Below are 15,119 nucleotides of genomic sequence, written 5' to 3'. Positions count from 1 at the left end.
CTGGACTCCAAATCCTCCCCACTACATCTCCCCGTCTTGTGAACTCGGAGACTAGCGCACATGAGGATGCAGAATTGTCCACACATTCATCCCTGGTGTAAGTGGACTGACAAAAATGGATCCAGAGAGAGCCAAATGCTAGTACAGCCACTGGCATAGAAGGCTATGTCTAGATCTCACGCCTTTTTCGACAGAGGCTTTGTCGACAGATACTGTCGACAAAGTCTCTGTCGAAAAAGAGCATCTAGACTACGATCAGTATTGTCGATAAAGCAAGCCGCTTTTTCGAAAGAGAGTCTAGACACGCGAAAGAGTACTTTCGAAAAAAGGCGTTATTCCTCGTAAAATGAGGTTTACCGCTGTCGACAAAACTGCTGCGTTCTGTCGACAGAACGAGACAGTAGTGTAGACGCAGATACAGTTTTGTCGACAAAAGCCAACTTTTGTCGACAAAACCCTGTAGTCTAGATACACCTGAAGAGTGGGAACTTCGATAGATGGATATGGTTCAGACTAAATTGGTGTAGCACTTCTGATAGTCCAAGATCTGGGCCAATCCTCACACGTGTTATGTTGTATATACCACCCGTCATGTCTCAGCAGGATCGTTTGTTGGGAAAAAAACCCTTTTGCACAAGAGCCTGTAAATCTCTTTTTTTGAAGAATAAGGGCTCTTGCACAAAAGGGTATTTTTTCCCAACAAATGGCCCTATCTACACAGGACTTATCATCGTAAAAACCTCTTCCGCAAAAAGGATCAGAAGAAGATATGCAAATGAGAGTGCGAGATATGCAAATAAGTGCTCCGTTTGCATTTCCTCTTCCGCAAAACACCCACAGTGTAGACATAGCCTCAGCCTGTCCTGCTGAAACAGACTCCTGATCAGCAACGTGTACTCTCTCCAGGGACAAATGCATCTCGCCCAACACTTGCAGTCACATTCCAGCAATGTTCTCCAGGCGGTAGGTTTAATAAGCAAGTGGAACACAGCACGGGAAGCCCCTAGCTTAGAGCAGAGGCAGAAGTTAAGCATTGTCCATTCTGACAGCAATTCACCAGCCACACTGGAGCAAACTCCATCTTCAGGCTCTCTCTGACTTCTTCCGTGGTCACTTCCCAAAGGAGAGAGCTCTCAGCTTCTGCCAGCAACTCTCCTCCTCCAACCTTGCACCTTTCAGCAGAGGAGCTGACAACCACACAGGGCCCCGGAGCAAGGGGCAGGGAGGGGCGGGTGGAGCCGCACTCCCAGAATGGGCGGAGCCTCAGGCGGAAGGGGTGTGGCTTGGGCCAGCCAGCCCTAAACATAACCCGGACTGTGGCATGCTTCCCCTCCTGCCCCCGAGCTCTTAGTGCTGCTGGGAGCATGCCGTGCGGCACTCCCGCAGAGATTTAATGGGCCTGGGTTTCCGGCTGTTGCTGCTGCTGCTGCTGCAGAAGAGGTGGCGGCTGGGAGCTCCGGGCTCTTCTAAATCACTGGGACCCAGGGCAACAGCCGTCTCTGCTGTTCTGCCCCCACGACAGCCTTTCAGGAGCTGGGATCTTTGCTCTGCTTCCGTGCCGAGAGTCGGGAAAACCAGCCTCCTGCTGGCTCCCTGGGCGCTGAGCGTCAGTCTCGTGGCGACAGCTTTCCAGGGTCTTCTCCGATTTCCCATCGATGGGGGTCACCTTGTCCGTTCTTTCAAATGCTCCATTCCCAGGTGGTCTGCTCACACAGCTCGGCGGCCCACACATCACTAGGGCTCTTAGTCTTCCCGGCGAGCAAATGGAACCTCTCTCCCCACTTGGTAGCAACGCAAAATAGGGGGCAGGAACTGAGGCCCATTCAGGATTCATAAAAACATTGCAAAAAAATCCCACTTTGATCACACGACCGACCCAGCCCTGGGGCATCGCAGCTGCTGTCCTAAGTGGATGTTGATACAGGCATGTCGAACTCATTAGTGGCATTGGCTGCTCTTTGCTGAATCAGCACCTACTGATGTATATGAGCAAGGGTGTGCACGTTCAGATTTTAAACAAATGGACACACAAGTAGTAACTTCTGTACATAAAAACATAACGCAGTTTGGATGATGCATGCATAACTAGCTAATAAGGATGGTCACATTCATATCTAAGCACGTTGCAAATTCATCCCTAAACTATGTCACTATAGAAAGCACTTCACACACCTGTAAGGGGATCAACTGCTCTGGAGAACGTGGCAGCTGTTTAGTAACATGTTACAACCCTCCACAACAATTTGGGACAGGAAGTAAAGAAAAATCTCAAATCTGGATGAAGCTACACAAGAGGATTGCAAATGCAATTACCCCAGTTGGAATTTGAAATCTACCCTCTCAACTCTTGTAAAAAGCACTGTGGGATTTTTACTGGCCACAAATGGCTACACTTTGTTTCTCTTCTGAAAGACGACAGACACTTCCAGCAACACAGTGACCCCAGTGGCATAAGAGGGTGCTGACGCTGAGTGAGAACACCACTTACCGAAATCACCAACACTATTTCCTGCAGCATCCTACATGTTGCCACATCTGCTTACGGACCTGGCCAAGCCATTCTTAGCTTGTGAAATCGGATGGGTTCACAGCACAATGCGCCACAGCTTATGGAATATGGCAGCATCAGCTAAGCACTTAGAAATATTATTTTTGTGTACATTAAAGCCAGAAATCCCCGTTGCTCATGATAGTGGCTAAAATGCCTCTAGCTGTTTGGATTAGGTTCTTAGAAGATGTATTAAACCAGAGCAGACAGATTAATAAGTAAGAAAAACAGCCCCTTCTTGGACCTTAAGAGAAGGTGTTTTAGATAAAGATGCGAATAAACAGCCCATTTTGGATCTCTGTAGAGAGATTTGAAAAGTCAAACAGACTGAGAAAAGCAGGCTTTACCTGTAATGACAAAACTGCCCCATCCATAACCCTTTTACCGCAGGCTTACTTCAAACCATAGTAATTTACAGATGCTTTCCTACAAGAACAAGTTGATACATTTGCTTCCCTTTAGATATAGAGCAGCAGTGGCAAACCATGCATGAATTTGATTAAGACTTGTTCATTTTCTATCCGTTTTACGAACGGCATATTTGTAGCCACATGCAATAAAACACCTCAGTCAGACTTAAAAAAATAGTTTTAAAATAAGACGAAAAAGCAACCCACAAGAAACCTTTCTTCTCTCATAATGTTAATCATATGTGATATGAAATGTCATTTTTGGATGTAGTAGCAACATTCCTAGAATCAATCAGTTACATATACTAGCTGTGATATTTAGCAGCAATTCAAAAACTGTGAGATATGAGAACAACATAAAAGAGAGGTGCAAAAGTTTTGCTGTCATAGGTTAAAACACCTAAGCTACTTTTACTAATATTAAATGCAATGAAAACATTTAAAGACAAATGCAAAGTGCTCCACTTAGGAAGGAACAATCAGTTTCACACATAGAGAATGGTAAGCAACTGTCTAGGAAGGAGTACGGCAGAAAGGGATCTAGGGGTTGTAGTGGACCACAAGCCAAATATGAGTCGTCAGTGTGATGCTGTTGCAAAAAAAGCCAACGTGATTCTAGGATGCATTAACAGGTGTGCTGTGAGCAAAGCATGAGAAATCATTCTTCAGCTCTACTCTGCACTGGTTAGGCCTCATTTGGAGTATTGTGTCCAGTTCTGGGCACCGCATTTCAAGAAAGATGTGGAGAAATTGGAGGGGGTCCAGAGAAGAGCAACGAGAATGATGAAAGGTCTAGAGAACATGACCTGTGAAGGAAGACTGAAGGAATTGAGTTTGTTTAGTTTAGAAAAGAGAAGATTGAGGAGGGACATGATAGCAGTTTTCAGGTATCTAAAAGGGTGTCATAAGGAGGATTGAACAGGGCTGCTCTAAAAAGGATATCATTTAGCATTTGCAGTGTTCTTGCAGGCTACTTGAGACATAAGTTGGGTGAGGTAATATCTTTTATGGGATCAACTCTTGCTGGCGGAAGAGAGACACTGTTGAGCTGACACTGACCTGAAGAGGAACCCTACGTAACTCTTAACTCAAATGTCTCTCTTACCAGCAAAGCTGGTCTAATAAAAAATATGACTTCACCCATCTTGTGTGTCTGTATAATTTAACATCCTTTCTCTAGGCTTTTAAAACCAACTGGTACAGGAGAATTACAGCCTTGCTATATTATGCTAAAAAGAAAAGGGGAGGGGGAGAACGGGAGGGATGTAACACTTCAAATAAGTAGGCTGTTTTATAACGGGGACGGAGATCAATTCTTTTCTTCTCCTCTGAGAGTTGGACATGAAGTAATTGGTTTAGTTTGCAGCTCGGGGGATTTAGGCTAGATATTAGGAAACACGTCCCATCTCTATGGATAATTAAGCACTGGAACAGGTTACCTAGGGAGGCTGCGGAATCCCCGTCAGTGGAGGTTTTAAAGAACAGATTAAACAAACACCTACAAGGGACAATCTAGCTATGCATAATTCTCCCTCACTGTTGAGGCCTGCTCTGGATGACTTCTTGATGTCTCCTGCAGCCATGCATTTTAAATAATTCTATGGGGTAAGCTTAAAAACATTTCTACTGGGAGGTAATCATATTCTGATGAATTCTAGGGGATATGTCTCTGAGGGGCCGTAATTATAGGTTTTCAAGATTTTGGCAGGGCTAGGAGTACTACAAATTACCAAAGGACTTAGGTGACCTCTGACTTATTAACACACCTCAGTGATAAAAGAAATAAAAATAGAGTCGGCTTCTATGTCATGGATGTTGAGTGTCAACAACTGGAATCTAGAGGAAGAAACCTTAGGGCATATCTAAACTACTCATCAGTCTACATTAGGGAATCTGACAGCAATATAGGGTGTAAATTTCCTCTAGGAAAACAGCTCAAGAGTTTTAATATACAATGTGCCATCATTTAAAAACATCACTTAGCACCTAGAGTAAACAAATACGTTGAAGTCTGAACCAACTACCGTGTTTGTCTCTGCTGACACCTAGCACTAAGTGGAATTTAAAAATCTGTCAACTGAGAAATGTGAGCTAACGTTGTAAAACCCTCTCCCTTTTCTAAGGCATAGGCATGCGCAGGGGGTGTGTGTGTTAGTTGTTAATTTAAAAAAATTAAGTTTAGTTAAATTTTAGCTTCTTTAGTTTGTTTGATTAATAAAAATAATGTCCTTTATGATTATTCAATAAATGTTCAATAAACGTTCGCCTATTAAAAAAAAAAATTCCCTGGGTGCACACCCTAATGAAATGTGCTGCGCATGCCTATGATGCCTTCAGTGGATCATGTCTACACTTATAAAGCTAGAGGTTACATTGTGCTTCGGTGTGGATGCTCATTACGGCAACCCCTTGCTGTAGTTAATCCACTTCCCTTAGAGGCAATAGCTAGGTTCATCCACCTAGAACTGTCAACCACCAGAAGAGACGTGGGCTTAACGACATCATCCAAGACTGTGGTTTGTTCACCCTCCTGAAGAACGTAGCAGAGTCAATCTAGTTATCCAGAGTACACCAGCCCTGCTAGGCAGCTCTGCAGCGGAAATTTTGTATTCACCTGAATTTCAGACTATGGCTACACTATCAGGACCACTTATGTCAGTCCGGAGTGCAAATAAACTGCCCCTCTAAGGTTCTTGCACTACATTGGCAGCTGTTTCTTCTCTTCGGGGAGATGGTTTTATTATGCTGACCCAATGGCATACAGCGTCTTTGCCCGACATGGTACAGTGGCACAGCGAGACCTTAAAAGATACCCTCGTCTATGGAGAAATGTGGCAGGCCGTTAACTTTAGCAGCATGGTGATGTGTCCGTGAAAAGGGTAACACACCTTTAAACAACTTGTGAGTACCACTAAAGGGCCCACACACTTCCAAAAAGGAGACCTACTCAGTTCCTATATCCTGGGTAGCTGTGACCAACTGGAGCCAACCACATAAGCAACCAAATCGGAGGTTCATTTAAATGCACATCCAAGAATGTAAACTATGCCCTCAAATGCCAGCAATGCCCCACTGCAACAGATATTGGACAAACTGGACAGTCCCTACAGGAAACAATTAACAGACACAAATCAGATATCCGTAAAGGGAACATACAAAAACCTGTTGGGGAACACTTCAATCTACCTTGGGCATTCATTAACACATCTTCAAGTGGTTGTTTTGTTACAGACCAATTCCACAAGCCAAATACACAGGGAAGGACTGGAACTACAATTAATTCGCAAGTTTGATACTCATGCTAATGGACTAAATAAAGATAGCTGATAGCTGGGACATTATCAACCTACCAAACAATGAAGGTGCCAATGATTCTTTGTCTGTATTGTATCTGGTGTTAGTACAGTAAAACTCCAGTGGTCCTGCATCCAATGGTCCGGCACTCCTGATGGTCTGGCACCATCTGGAACCCGGAAGTGCTCTGGGCAGCCGGACAATTGGAGCTGCTCTGCCCCCGGCTTCCCCATTCAGCCGCTGCTGAAACTGACCAGTGGCTGACTCGGGGAAGCCAGGAGCAGAGCATCTGGGGTACTGCTGGGTTGGTCCCATAGCGCCGCCACTTGGCACTGCGGGACCAACCCGGCAGCACCCCAGCTGCTCTGCCCCCGGCTTCCGCGAGTCAGCCGCTGCTGAAACTGACCAGCGGCTGACTCCGGGAAGCCCGGGGCACAGCACGCTCTGCTTTAAATCCCGGCTTCATTAGCAATTTCAGCGTGCTTGATTTGCATCCCTCTGTCGACAGAGGAATGCAGTCTAGACGTAGCCTAACTTAGCTACCCCCTGAAGCTTCTATGCCTTTAAAACACAGTCAAAGCTAGAGAGCCAACAGTCTAGAAACATGGGCTTTTGATTCTTCCAGTGCTTGTGACAGTAGAGCTAACTATAGTGAGCGGCCCCCTTGGATTATAAGGAGACTATTCTCCAAAGGGAGCGTCACACTCAATAGCAAAGTTCTGCAGAACCAGCCACTGGAAACCTGCCGTGTAGACACAGAGGCAAAGAACGAAACGGTCACATGGTAATATACGTACTGGTCTCAGCGGTCTCATATTCACTGTCTCTCAGCAGCTCAAAAATGTCCACCTCCACTTTGGCTTTCCCCGCGCGCTCTGGTGCACGGTTGATACGATTCTTCGCTAGAGTAATGGACAGCCTCTCGCCTCTGCTGCACTCCATTGGGTCATCCAAAATGGCCGCTAGGAAACAAGGCAAAAGGTCAGTAACTTGGAAACGGCAATCGGCACAGAATAGAGCAGAACCTAACCATTCCGCCGCCACAGGCTTGTGATGACGCAGCAGGCAGACAGTGAAAAGCCTGACTGTCGTGGTCAATTTTATTCGTCAGTTTTCAATATTTATATAAGCGCAGGAACCAGCTAGATAATTATATCGATAAATAAGGCCCCGATCTGGCAGCTGGATCCAGGCAAAACCCTCCCACTGATGTCCTGAATTAGCATCAGGCATTGGGTAGGTATGCAGTGAGCCCTGACGTGGGCATTTCCACTAAGCCCTGTTTATTTTATGTCACTTCACCCAACCTCACCCACTCTGTCTCATCTTCTTTCACACTTAGATCGGGAGCTCACCAAAGCCAAGACTGTCTTACTTGTTCTATCTTTCTAACTAGTCTCTGCAGCACCTAACACAGGATGGCCCTCGTCCTGGATTGAAATTCCTAGGTCTACCCTGGTACAAAGCAAACAGGAAGATGCTGTGTCCTTGGATGCCTGGGCAGGGACAGGTCCAACACTTCTATAAATGACCAGAGCAATTATGATTTATTGAGATTTGTGACTCTCTCTCTCTCACACACACACACACACACACACACATACTCCCAACACAATGCACTTTGTTCATTCATTTTCCATAGTCTCTGTGCCGCACTAACACCAGCGCATCAGCTCTCACAGTCTGGATATTTCCGGAAGCGAGTGGGCCAGGGTGCGAGTGATGGGAGAAATATTTTTCAACAGAAGGCACTTGACTCTTGATCTCATCTCCTGGGGCCAAGTTTGCTGCGCATCAAGGCGTGGTGCAAAACCATCTGCCTATTCAAATCCATCTTATGCAGGGGAGAGATTAAAGAGCCCTTTTTGTTTGTTTGCTTGTTTCTAAACAGTAAAAATAGATTGGCGTTTAGCAGTAATCCAAATACTTCACAGCGCGTCAGTAAAATTTCTGCAGTTTGGTTTGCTGAGTCTTGTTAATAACAGCTCATTGCAGGGCTTAACTATTAAATCTTAGCTGGGAAGAGCACATCATTTTTTGGTGTGTGACTAATAAGGGGCCAGATGCTTATCTACCTCTTACAGGTTTGATACCAGCATCTCTCTCACCAACAGAGAGATACATGGGTGTAAATCAAGCCTCAATGACATTGGAATCAGGCCCTGCGGTGCGTAGGTTAGCAAAGGATGAATTTGGGAGGCTCTGCTGTATAATGTCTACACACACACACACACACAAAACCTAGAGCAGTTGGGGAAGCTCTGCTGTATAATGTGTACACACACACACACACACACACACACACACACACACACACACACACAACCTAGAGCAGTTGGGGGCCTTGTTAAAACTCTGAAAGGCATCACTTTGCTGCAGAAGTTGTTTTTTTTTTTAAGAAAAAACAGACAGCGGAAACAAAGCAAATTGGCTGTAACCTGAAACACAGTGTTGCTCTAACAGCAGAGGGAGAAAATAAGAGGATATCTGCGCAGAAAGGCATAAGGGAAGTTAAAGGAGATGTTGGCTAGGTCAGTGGGTTTTAGCCTATGGTCTGCAGATCCCTGGGGGTATGTCTACACTACCCTCCTAGTTCGAACTAGGAGGGTAATGTATGCATACCGCACTTGCTAATGAAGCCCGGGATTTGAATTTCCCGGGCTTCATTAGCATAAGCGGGGAGCCGCCATTTTTAAATCCCCGCTGCTTCGAACCCCGTGTAGCGCGGCTACACGGGGCTCGAACTAGGTAGTTCGGACTAGGGTCCTATTCCGAACTACCGTTACTCCTCGTGAAACGAGGAGTACCGGTAGTTCGGAATAGGCACCCTAGTCCGAACTACCTAGTTCGAGCCCCGTGTAGCCGCGCTACACGGGGTTCGAAGCAGCGGGGATTTAAAAATGGCGGCTCCCCGCTTATGCTAATGAAGCCCGGGAAATTCAAATCCCGGGCTTCATTAGCAAGTGCGGTATGCATACATTACCCCGCTAGTTCGAACTAGCGGGGTAGTGTAGACATACCCTGGGACTCCACAGTCTATGTGGAAGATTGCCATCCTCATTCAAAAACGTTCAGGGATCTGCAAATGAAAAAAAGATTGAAAACCATTGGGCTAGGCAAGAAATCCCCAGCTGGGACCAGAAGACTGCAGAAGTCACCCCATGGAACCACCACGTGGGACAATTAATAGTCTGTCCTTGTCATCAGAACTTTAATGCTGGGTCAGACCCACGGTCTACCTAGTCCACTGTCCTGTCTCCAGTGGCCTGCACCTACTGCTTCAAGGGAAGGTGCAAAACTCCCAGGGTAGGTAGTTGTGGAATAACCTGCCCCCCAGGAGAAGTTTCCTCCCAATACCCTATTAGCCAGGTGTTTCAGGCTGAGACTCCTGAGGGGCTTAGAACTAGCCCTGATTCCAGGATAATTGCATAAGGATTCAGTTGTGGGCATGCATGGAGACCCATGCAGGCGATAGCCACACTTGCACTGATCTTACGGAGAGGAAACGGTTACTGCTGTGGGAGGGGCTCATGTTCCCACAATGCATTGCAGGCATGGCTCCCCTGGTGGCCAGCAGGGGAAAGCACACCTATTGCATTTTGTTGTACAGGGGTCGGGTACCCTGCTTCTAAGCTCCTCTCCATGCAAGTCGATCTATGGAAGGCACAATGCTTGCATGCCTCACCCTTTCCTCATCCGCTGGCACAGCCCAGAGCTATCCTCACTATTACCCACGTTGCCAAGCCTCCAGGATCGGCCTGGGGTCTCCCGGAATCAGCATCAATCCCTCGGTGATGCCTGAAAGCAACCCTGGAGCTCAGAATAAGATATTTTAAGGAAATGACATGACATGTTGGGGGAAAATAATCTCCCAGAATAGCTTCCGTCACTGTTGGCAACCCTACTTGGGAACCTGAGAAACCATGTAGGCCAATCTAGCCTGCACTGAGAGTTTATAATAAAATACCCACTGGGATTTGGGGTTTCTTTTCACACAGGTCTTGGAGGCAGCAAGCCACCCTCTCCCCCTCCATCAAGGGATACACACAGCGAGGAGCATTTTCCTCACAGAGAGGCACCGAGGCATGCCCACAAATGGAGCACAGGCGAGAGAAATAAACTGGATAGCGCACACGCCCCGCTCAGTTATTCAGGTGCGTCTCCAGCTCAGCTCGAAAACGACAGCCACTGCTACACTGGGCACACAGGCAACAAGCAAACCCACACATAAGTTCACAGCTATCTGAGTGGACCTAATGAGAAACGCTCCCATTTGGCACATTTCACCCGCAGTGAGAGATTGTTGGAGTTTAAAGATGAGGACTGTCCAGGGCGTGTTTCTGGAGCACTTGGGCAGCTGACAAGCAGAATCATCTTTACAAGGTTTTCTTCCCTCTCCCATTCCCCCCGCCCTTTCTACTTCCCCTCCTGTCTGACATTTACATGGCGCTCACACGACACAGGGCTGGTGGAAGACAAGTCAGACTTTGGAGTGGCAGCTGTAAAGTCCTCAGTCATTTGGGGCCTGCACTTAGCTGATGGTATAAGGAGCAGAGTACAAAAGAGACGTGATATGTTGAAATTTCCAGTCAGTCCCATTTGTTTATTTTCTTAGGTCACCCAAGAAATCGGCCTGGCCATGTCACAGATTGTACCAGGAATAAATGAGAAAGAGAGAGAATATTGCAAAGACTGGTTAGCAGTTACATCTGCTCATTTAGAAGATGCAGACGCTAGGGTCTGCACTTTATATTGTCCATATTATAGGTACTTGAATACAGTGGTAACATACAACAGGGAGACAAACAGATGGGTCTGTCTAGGGACAGATGGGCAGGCGAATAGATAGATCCACTCCAGAGCCTCCTCTTCCCGTTTTGCTCCCGTTTTCAGGGTGTCAAATCCAGCCAACTTCCGATCAGGAAACACATGGCAGCTAGCTATTCTTGTAAGATGTGTCTCCCCGCACAGATGTTTTGGCAAACATTCCCACTATTCCTTCAGGCAACACCAGCTACTCTGCTCCACTTACATACACGTTATTTGCAAAGCCTGGACAGTCAATCTTCATCTTCATCTTTGTGACAACATCACACGACCTAACCAGATCAGCTACACCATCACTGGTTCATTCACCTGCACATCTACCAATGTAACATATGCCATCATGTTCCAGCAATGCCCCTCCACTATATACATTGGCCAAACTAGACAGTCCTTACGTAAAAGAATAAACAGACACAAATCAGATATTCGGAATGGCAATTTACAAAAACCTGTAGGAGAACACTTCAGTCTCCCTGGACTCACAGTAGCACATTTAAAGATAGCCATCCTGCAGCAAAAAAACTTCAAGACCATACTTCAAAGAGAAACTGCTGAGCTACAGGTCATCTGCAGATTTGACACCATCAGTTCAGGATTAAACAAAGACTGTGAATGGCTAGCCAAGTTCAAAAGCAGTTTCTCCTCCACATCAGCTGCTAGAAGTGGGCCTCACCCTCCCTGACTGAATTAACCTCGTTATCTCTAGCCTGCATATTTATACCTGCCTCTGGAAATTTCCACTACATGCATCTGAGGAAGCGGGTCTTTGCCCACGAAAGCTTATGCTCCAATCCATCTGTTAGTATACAAGGTGCCACAGGACTCCTTGTCGCTTTTGCAGATCCAGACTAACACAGCTACCTCTCTGAATCTTCATCTTGTGATGTAACTTCCTTCGTAGGCCAGGAACTCTGACTGCAGGATTTTGTAAAGTCAATATGCCTAGTGGCTATTGTGAATGATAACATTGCCAGGGGAAGGAATCGCCTCCCAACTGATTTTTTTTGGCTTCCCTTTACTCCCTTTCTTCCATCACGACAGCAAAGAGAAGCCCCAAATCAGCCACGGTATCTCCAGAACCAAATGCAGCAGAAGCTGGGTCTGAACTTTGTGGCTTATCCCGTTTTCCACAAACTCTCAATCTGAATGCCCCTGAATTTGCAGCTTGCACTGAGAACACCTGTGTGAGGGGAAAGAAAATGTCCTACCAGCACCCAGCACACTGCAGAAAGTTAGCGGTAGCTTTAAACACGGGCAACGTAAGTGCCTTCCCCAAGACCCCGATGTGTACAGACTAACAACATAGAGGCCTGCTTATCTCCCTCTGATAACAGCAATAGAGAGTGGATCCCAGATATCTCCTAAAGTTCATCATCCCACTAGATCTAAATAAAGAATAAAGAAAAGTTATTTATTAGTTCCCATAATAGAAGAACTAGAGGACACCAAATGAAGTTAATGGGTAGCAGGTTTAAAACTAATAAAGGAAAGTTCTTCACACAGCGTGTAGTCAACCTGTGGAACTCCTTGCCAGAGGAGGCTGCGAAGGCTAGGATAAAGAGAAGCTAGATAATTTCATAGAGGTTAGGTCCATAAAAGGCTATTAGCCAGGGGATAGAAATGGTGTCTCTGGCCTCTGTCTGTCAGAGGCTGGAAAGGAATGGCAGGAGACAAATCGCTTGATCATTGTCTTTGGTCCACCCTCTCTGGGGCACCTGGGGCTGGCCACTGTCGGCAGACAGGCTACTGGGCTAGACGGACCTTTGGTCTGACTCAATACGGCCGTTCTTATATGGGATAGATGAGCACAAGATCCTAGTTTCTTGAGCTAAAGGAAAATCTCCATAGTTCATTGTAGTATAGGAACTAGGACACACAGTGAAGCCTTCATGATTCCATCTTCAAAGCAGAACACACCCCCATGCAAACTAGCCAATTCCTTCAAATATTCCTTTCTAATTCCCTGTAGGGCTTGTAATTTTGTATCTTTAGTTTTTGCACATGAGACTAGTTAATTTTTACCAAATATTAAACCACCCCATGAATCTGACTGGGTAATGAGGAGGAATTGAGTTTTATTTATCATTCCATCTGGCAGGACCAAAAGATTAATTTAATATTTTAAAAGGTTGATTTTAAAACTTTATGTCTGGGGATACATTGCCAAATGTAGTCTAATAACAGCATCATTAAATGCAGACTAACGTCCTTATTTAAATTCACTTTCATCTCGTCCCATCTATAAAATATGGAGCGATGTATCTAGTAAATCTCAGTCCTGAAAAATTTAAAGTAAGTCTTTGAACTTTGTTAGCCTAAGAATGGCTTTACTGCTTCTCTCGCCAGCCACAACGTGTGTCTCCTCCTCAGAAGTTTCAGGGACTTTTCTGTAACAGAATCAAGGGCTAAAACTTGTAAATGTGGCTACTGGTTTGTGGCTTGACTTGGAATTTCAGAGTTATTGCGCAACAGCCATTTCTATTGGAGTCAACGGGAGGTGGAGAAGCTCCATGCTTCTGAAAATAAGTCCCAAAGGGCTCAAGCAGAGCTGGCCAGAGAACTTTTGTGGTTCTCGAGGGAAATTTTGAAAATGGATCAAGTGTTAATTTACATTTTTCCTAAAAAGTTTTCAGCCTTGCAATAGGGATGTAAATGGTGACCTGGGTCACCGGTTACCCGGGAAGTGCTAGGGCTTACCGGATAGGTAACCGGTTAATTGGTTCAGGGGCAGGAACATGGACAGGGGGCACAGAGTGGCAGCTCCTGCAGCACCGGCCCCAGCCACATCAGCAGCCTTGCCCCAGCCCTGCCACATGCCAGGTGGGACAAGCAGGAAACCCTCCGCATGCCGGTCATGGGCAGACAGAATCCCGGCCGTGGCCACGGCCCTGATCTTGAGAGGGAGCAGGCAGGACCCCAACCACAGCAGCTCAGCCCTGCACCCTGGGTGAGGGCAGATGGAATCCCAGGCAGCCAGGATGCAGCAGCAGCTGTGCCCCGGGCCCGCCAGTTAAACTTTTGCATTTGACATCTCTAGTTTGACACCCCTCGTTTGCCCTAACCCCCCCCCCCCAAATTTGCCAAAAACTGAAACGTTTCCATTGCGTTCAGGCTATCAACGTTCACATTTGGGTTGCCAAAAATGTATTTTTCATTTTCTCCCCTGTCAACTCCCCCACCCACCAAAAATCCATTACACTAAAACAGTCTGGAGACATTTAATTTAAGACATATCCATGCGGCAACATACACACACCCCACCACTCCATTTTCTCTTGGAAATTTTTTTCAACAGTACATTTTCAACCAGCTCTAATTTTAAACAGGGGCCTCAGATTAATGAACACTTGAAAGCTGAGCCATAAAAACTACATCTATTAGTTCACCTGGTGATCAGAGGAACAGCTGATCTCATGCAGCCAACTCCTCCTCCTTCCGACCGCCAAACTGCACTAGAATAGTAGCTAAAAAATAGTCTGTCCTTTTTTAATATTCCTTTCAGTATGAACGGTTGCTGTCGTTGTCATGGGGAAGATACGGACAGTGAATGGGAGTGGAGGTGTATTCCAAGGCAAACGTAAACGGTTGTAAAAATGTTTGCAACCCCCTGATGTGGGCTGTTCCCTACCAAAGATGGTTTCTACAGCACATTTTCTAATCTTTTTAAGCAGTCTCCCAAGAGACGGTGGCTTCTGCTACAGAATCGTGGTTGATTATCTCAGCGTATAAGTTCCTGATCCTATACACACACACACGGGATTAGTTTTAAACAGGGGGAAGCAGAAAACACAGACAGCATGAGTTTTACTGTAGCATTTTCAACCTAACCCCGGCACACATGCAAGAGTGCCACTCTCCTCCAATGCGTCTCCCCTACTCTTGAAGGAACTCCTCTAGGAACAAGACAAATGCCCATTCTCCCTGACTCAGTGAACCCTTGTCCGTTCTGCTGACACTGCTGACCCGAGGACCGGTTAGCTTCAATCGCTGGGGTTGTTTTAGTGGTGTGGAGAGCTGTCTGCTTGGAGCTGCGCTGAGAC

At 46.1% G+C, this 15,119-nt stretch overlaps 1 protein-coding gene across 1 annotated transcript in view; it reads right to left on the bottom strand.

Moving 5' to 3' along the window:
• GRIK4 (glutamate ionotropic receptor kainate type subunit 4) overlaps positions 1-15,119 on the bottom strand; it is a 368,975-nt gene that overhangs the window by 119,955 nt on the left and 233,901 nt on the right. Inside the window, exon 3 of the mRNA XM_075909747.2 lies at positions 7,050-7,214. Within this exon, the coding sequence (XP_075765862.1) occupies positions 7,050-7,214 (165 nt within the window). The remainder of the gene's footprint in view (positions 1-7,049; positions 7,215-15,119) is intronic.

The sequence above is a fragment of the Pelodiscus sinensis genome, chromosome 25 (genome assembly GCF_052426305.1).
Source record: "Pelodiscus sinensis isolate ZL-2025 chromosome 25, ASM5242630v1, whole genome shotgun sequence".
Classification (NCBI taxonomy): Eukaryota; Metazoa; Chordata; order Testudines; family Trionychidae; genus Pelodiscus; species Pelodiscus sinensis.
The sequence above is the reverse complement of the archived record's forward strand: the minus strand, read 5'-3'. Positions and strand labels throughout refer to the sequence as shown.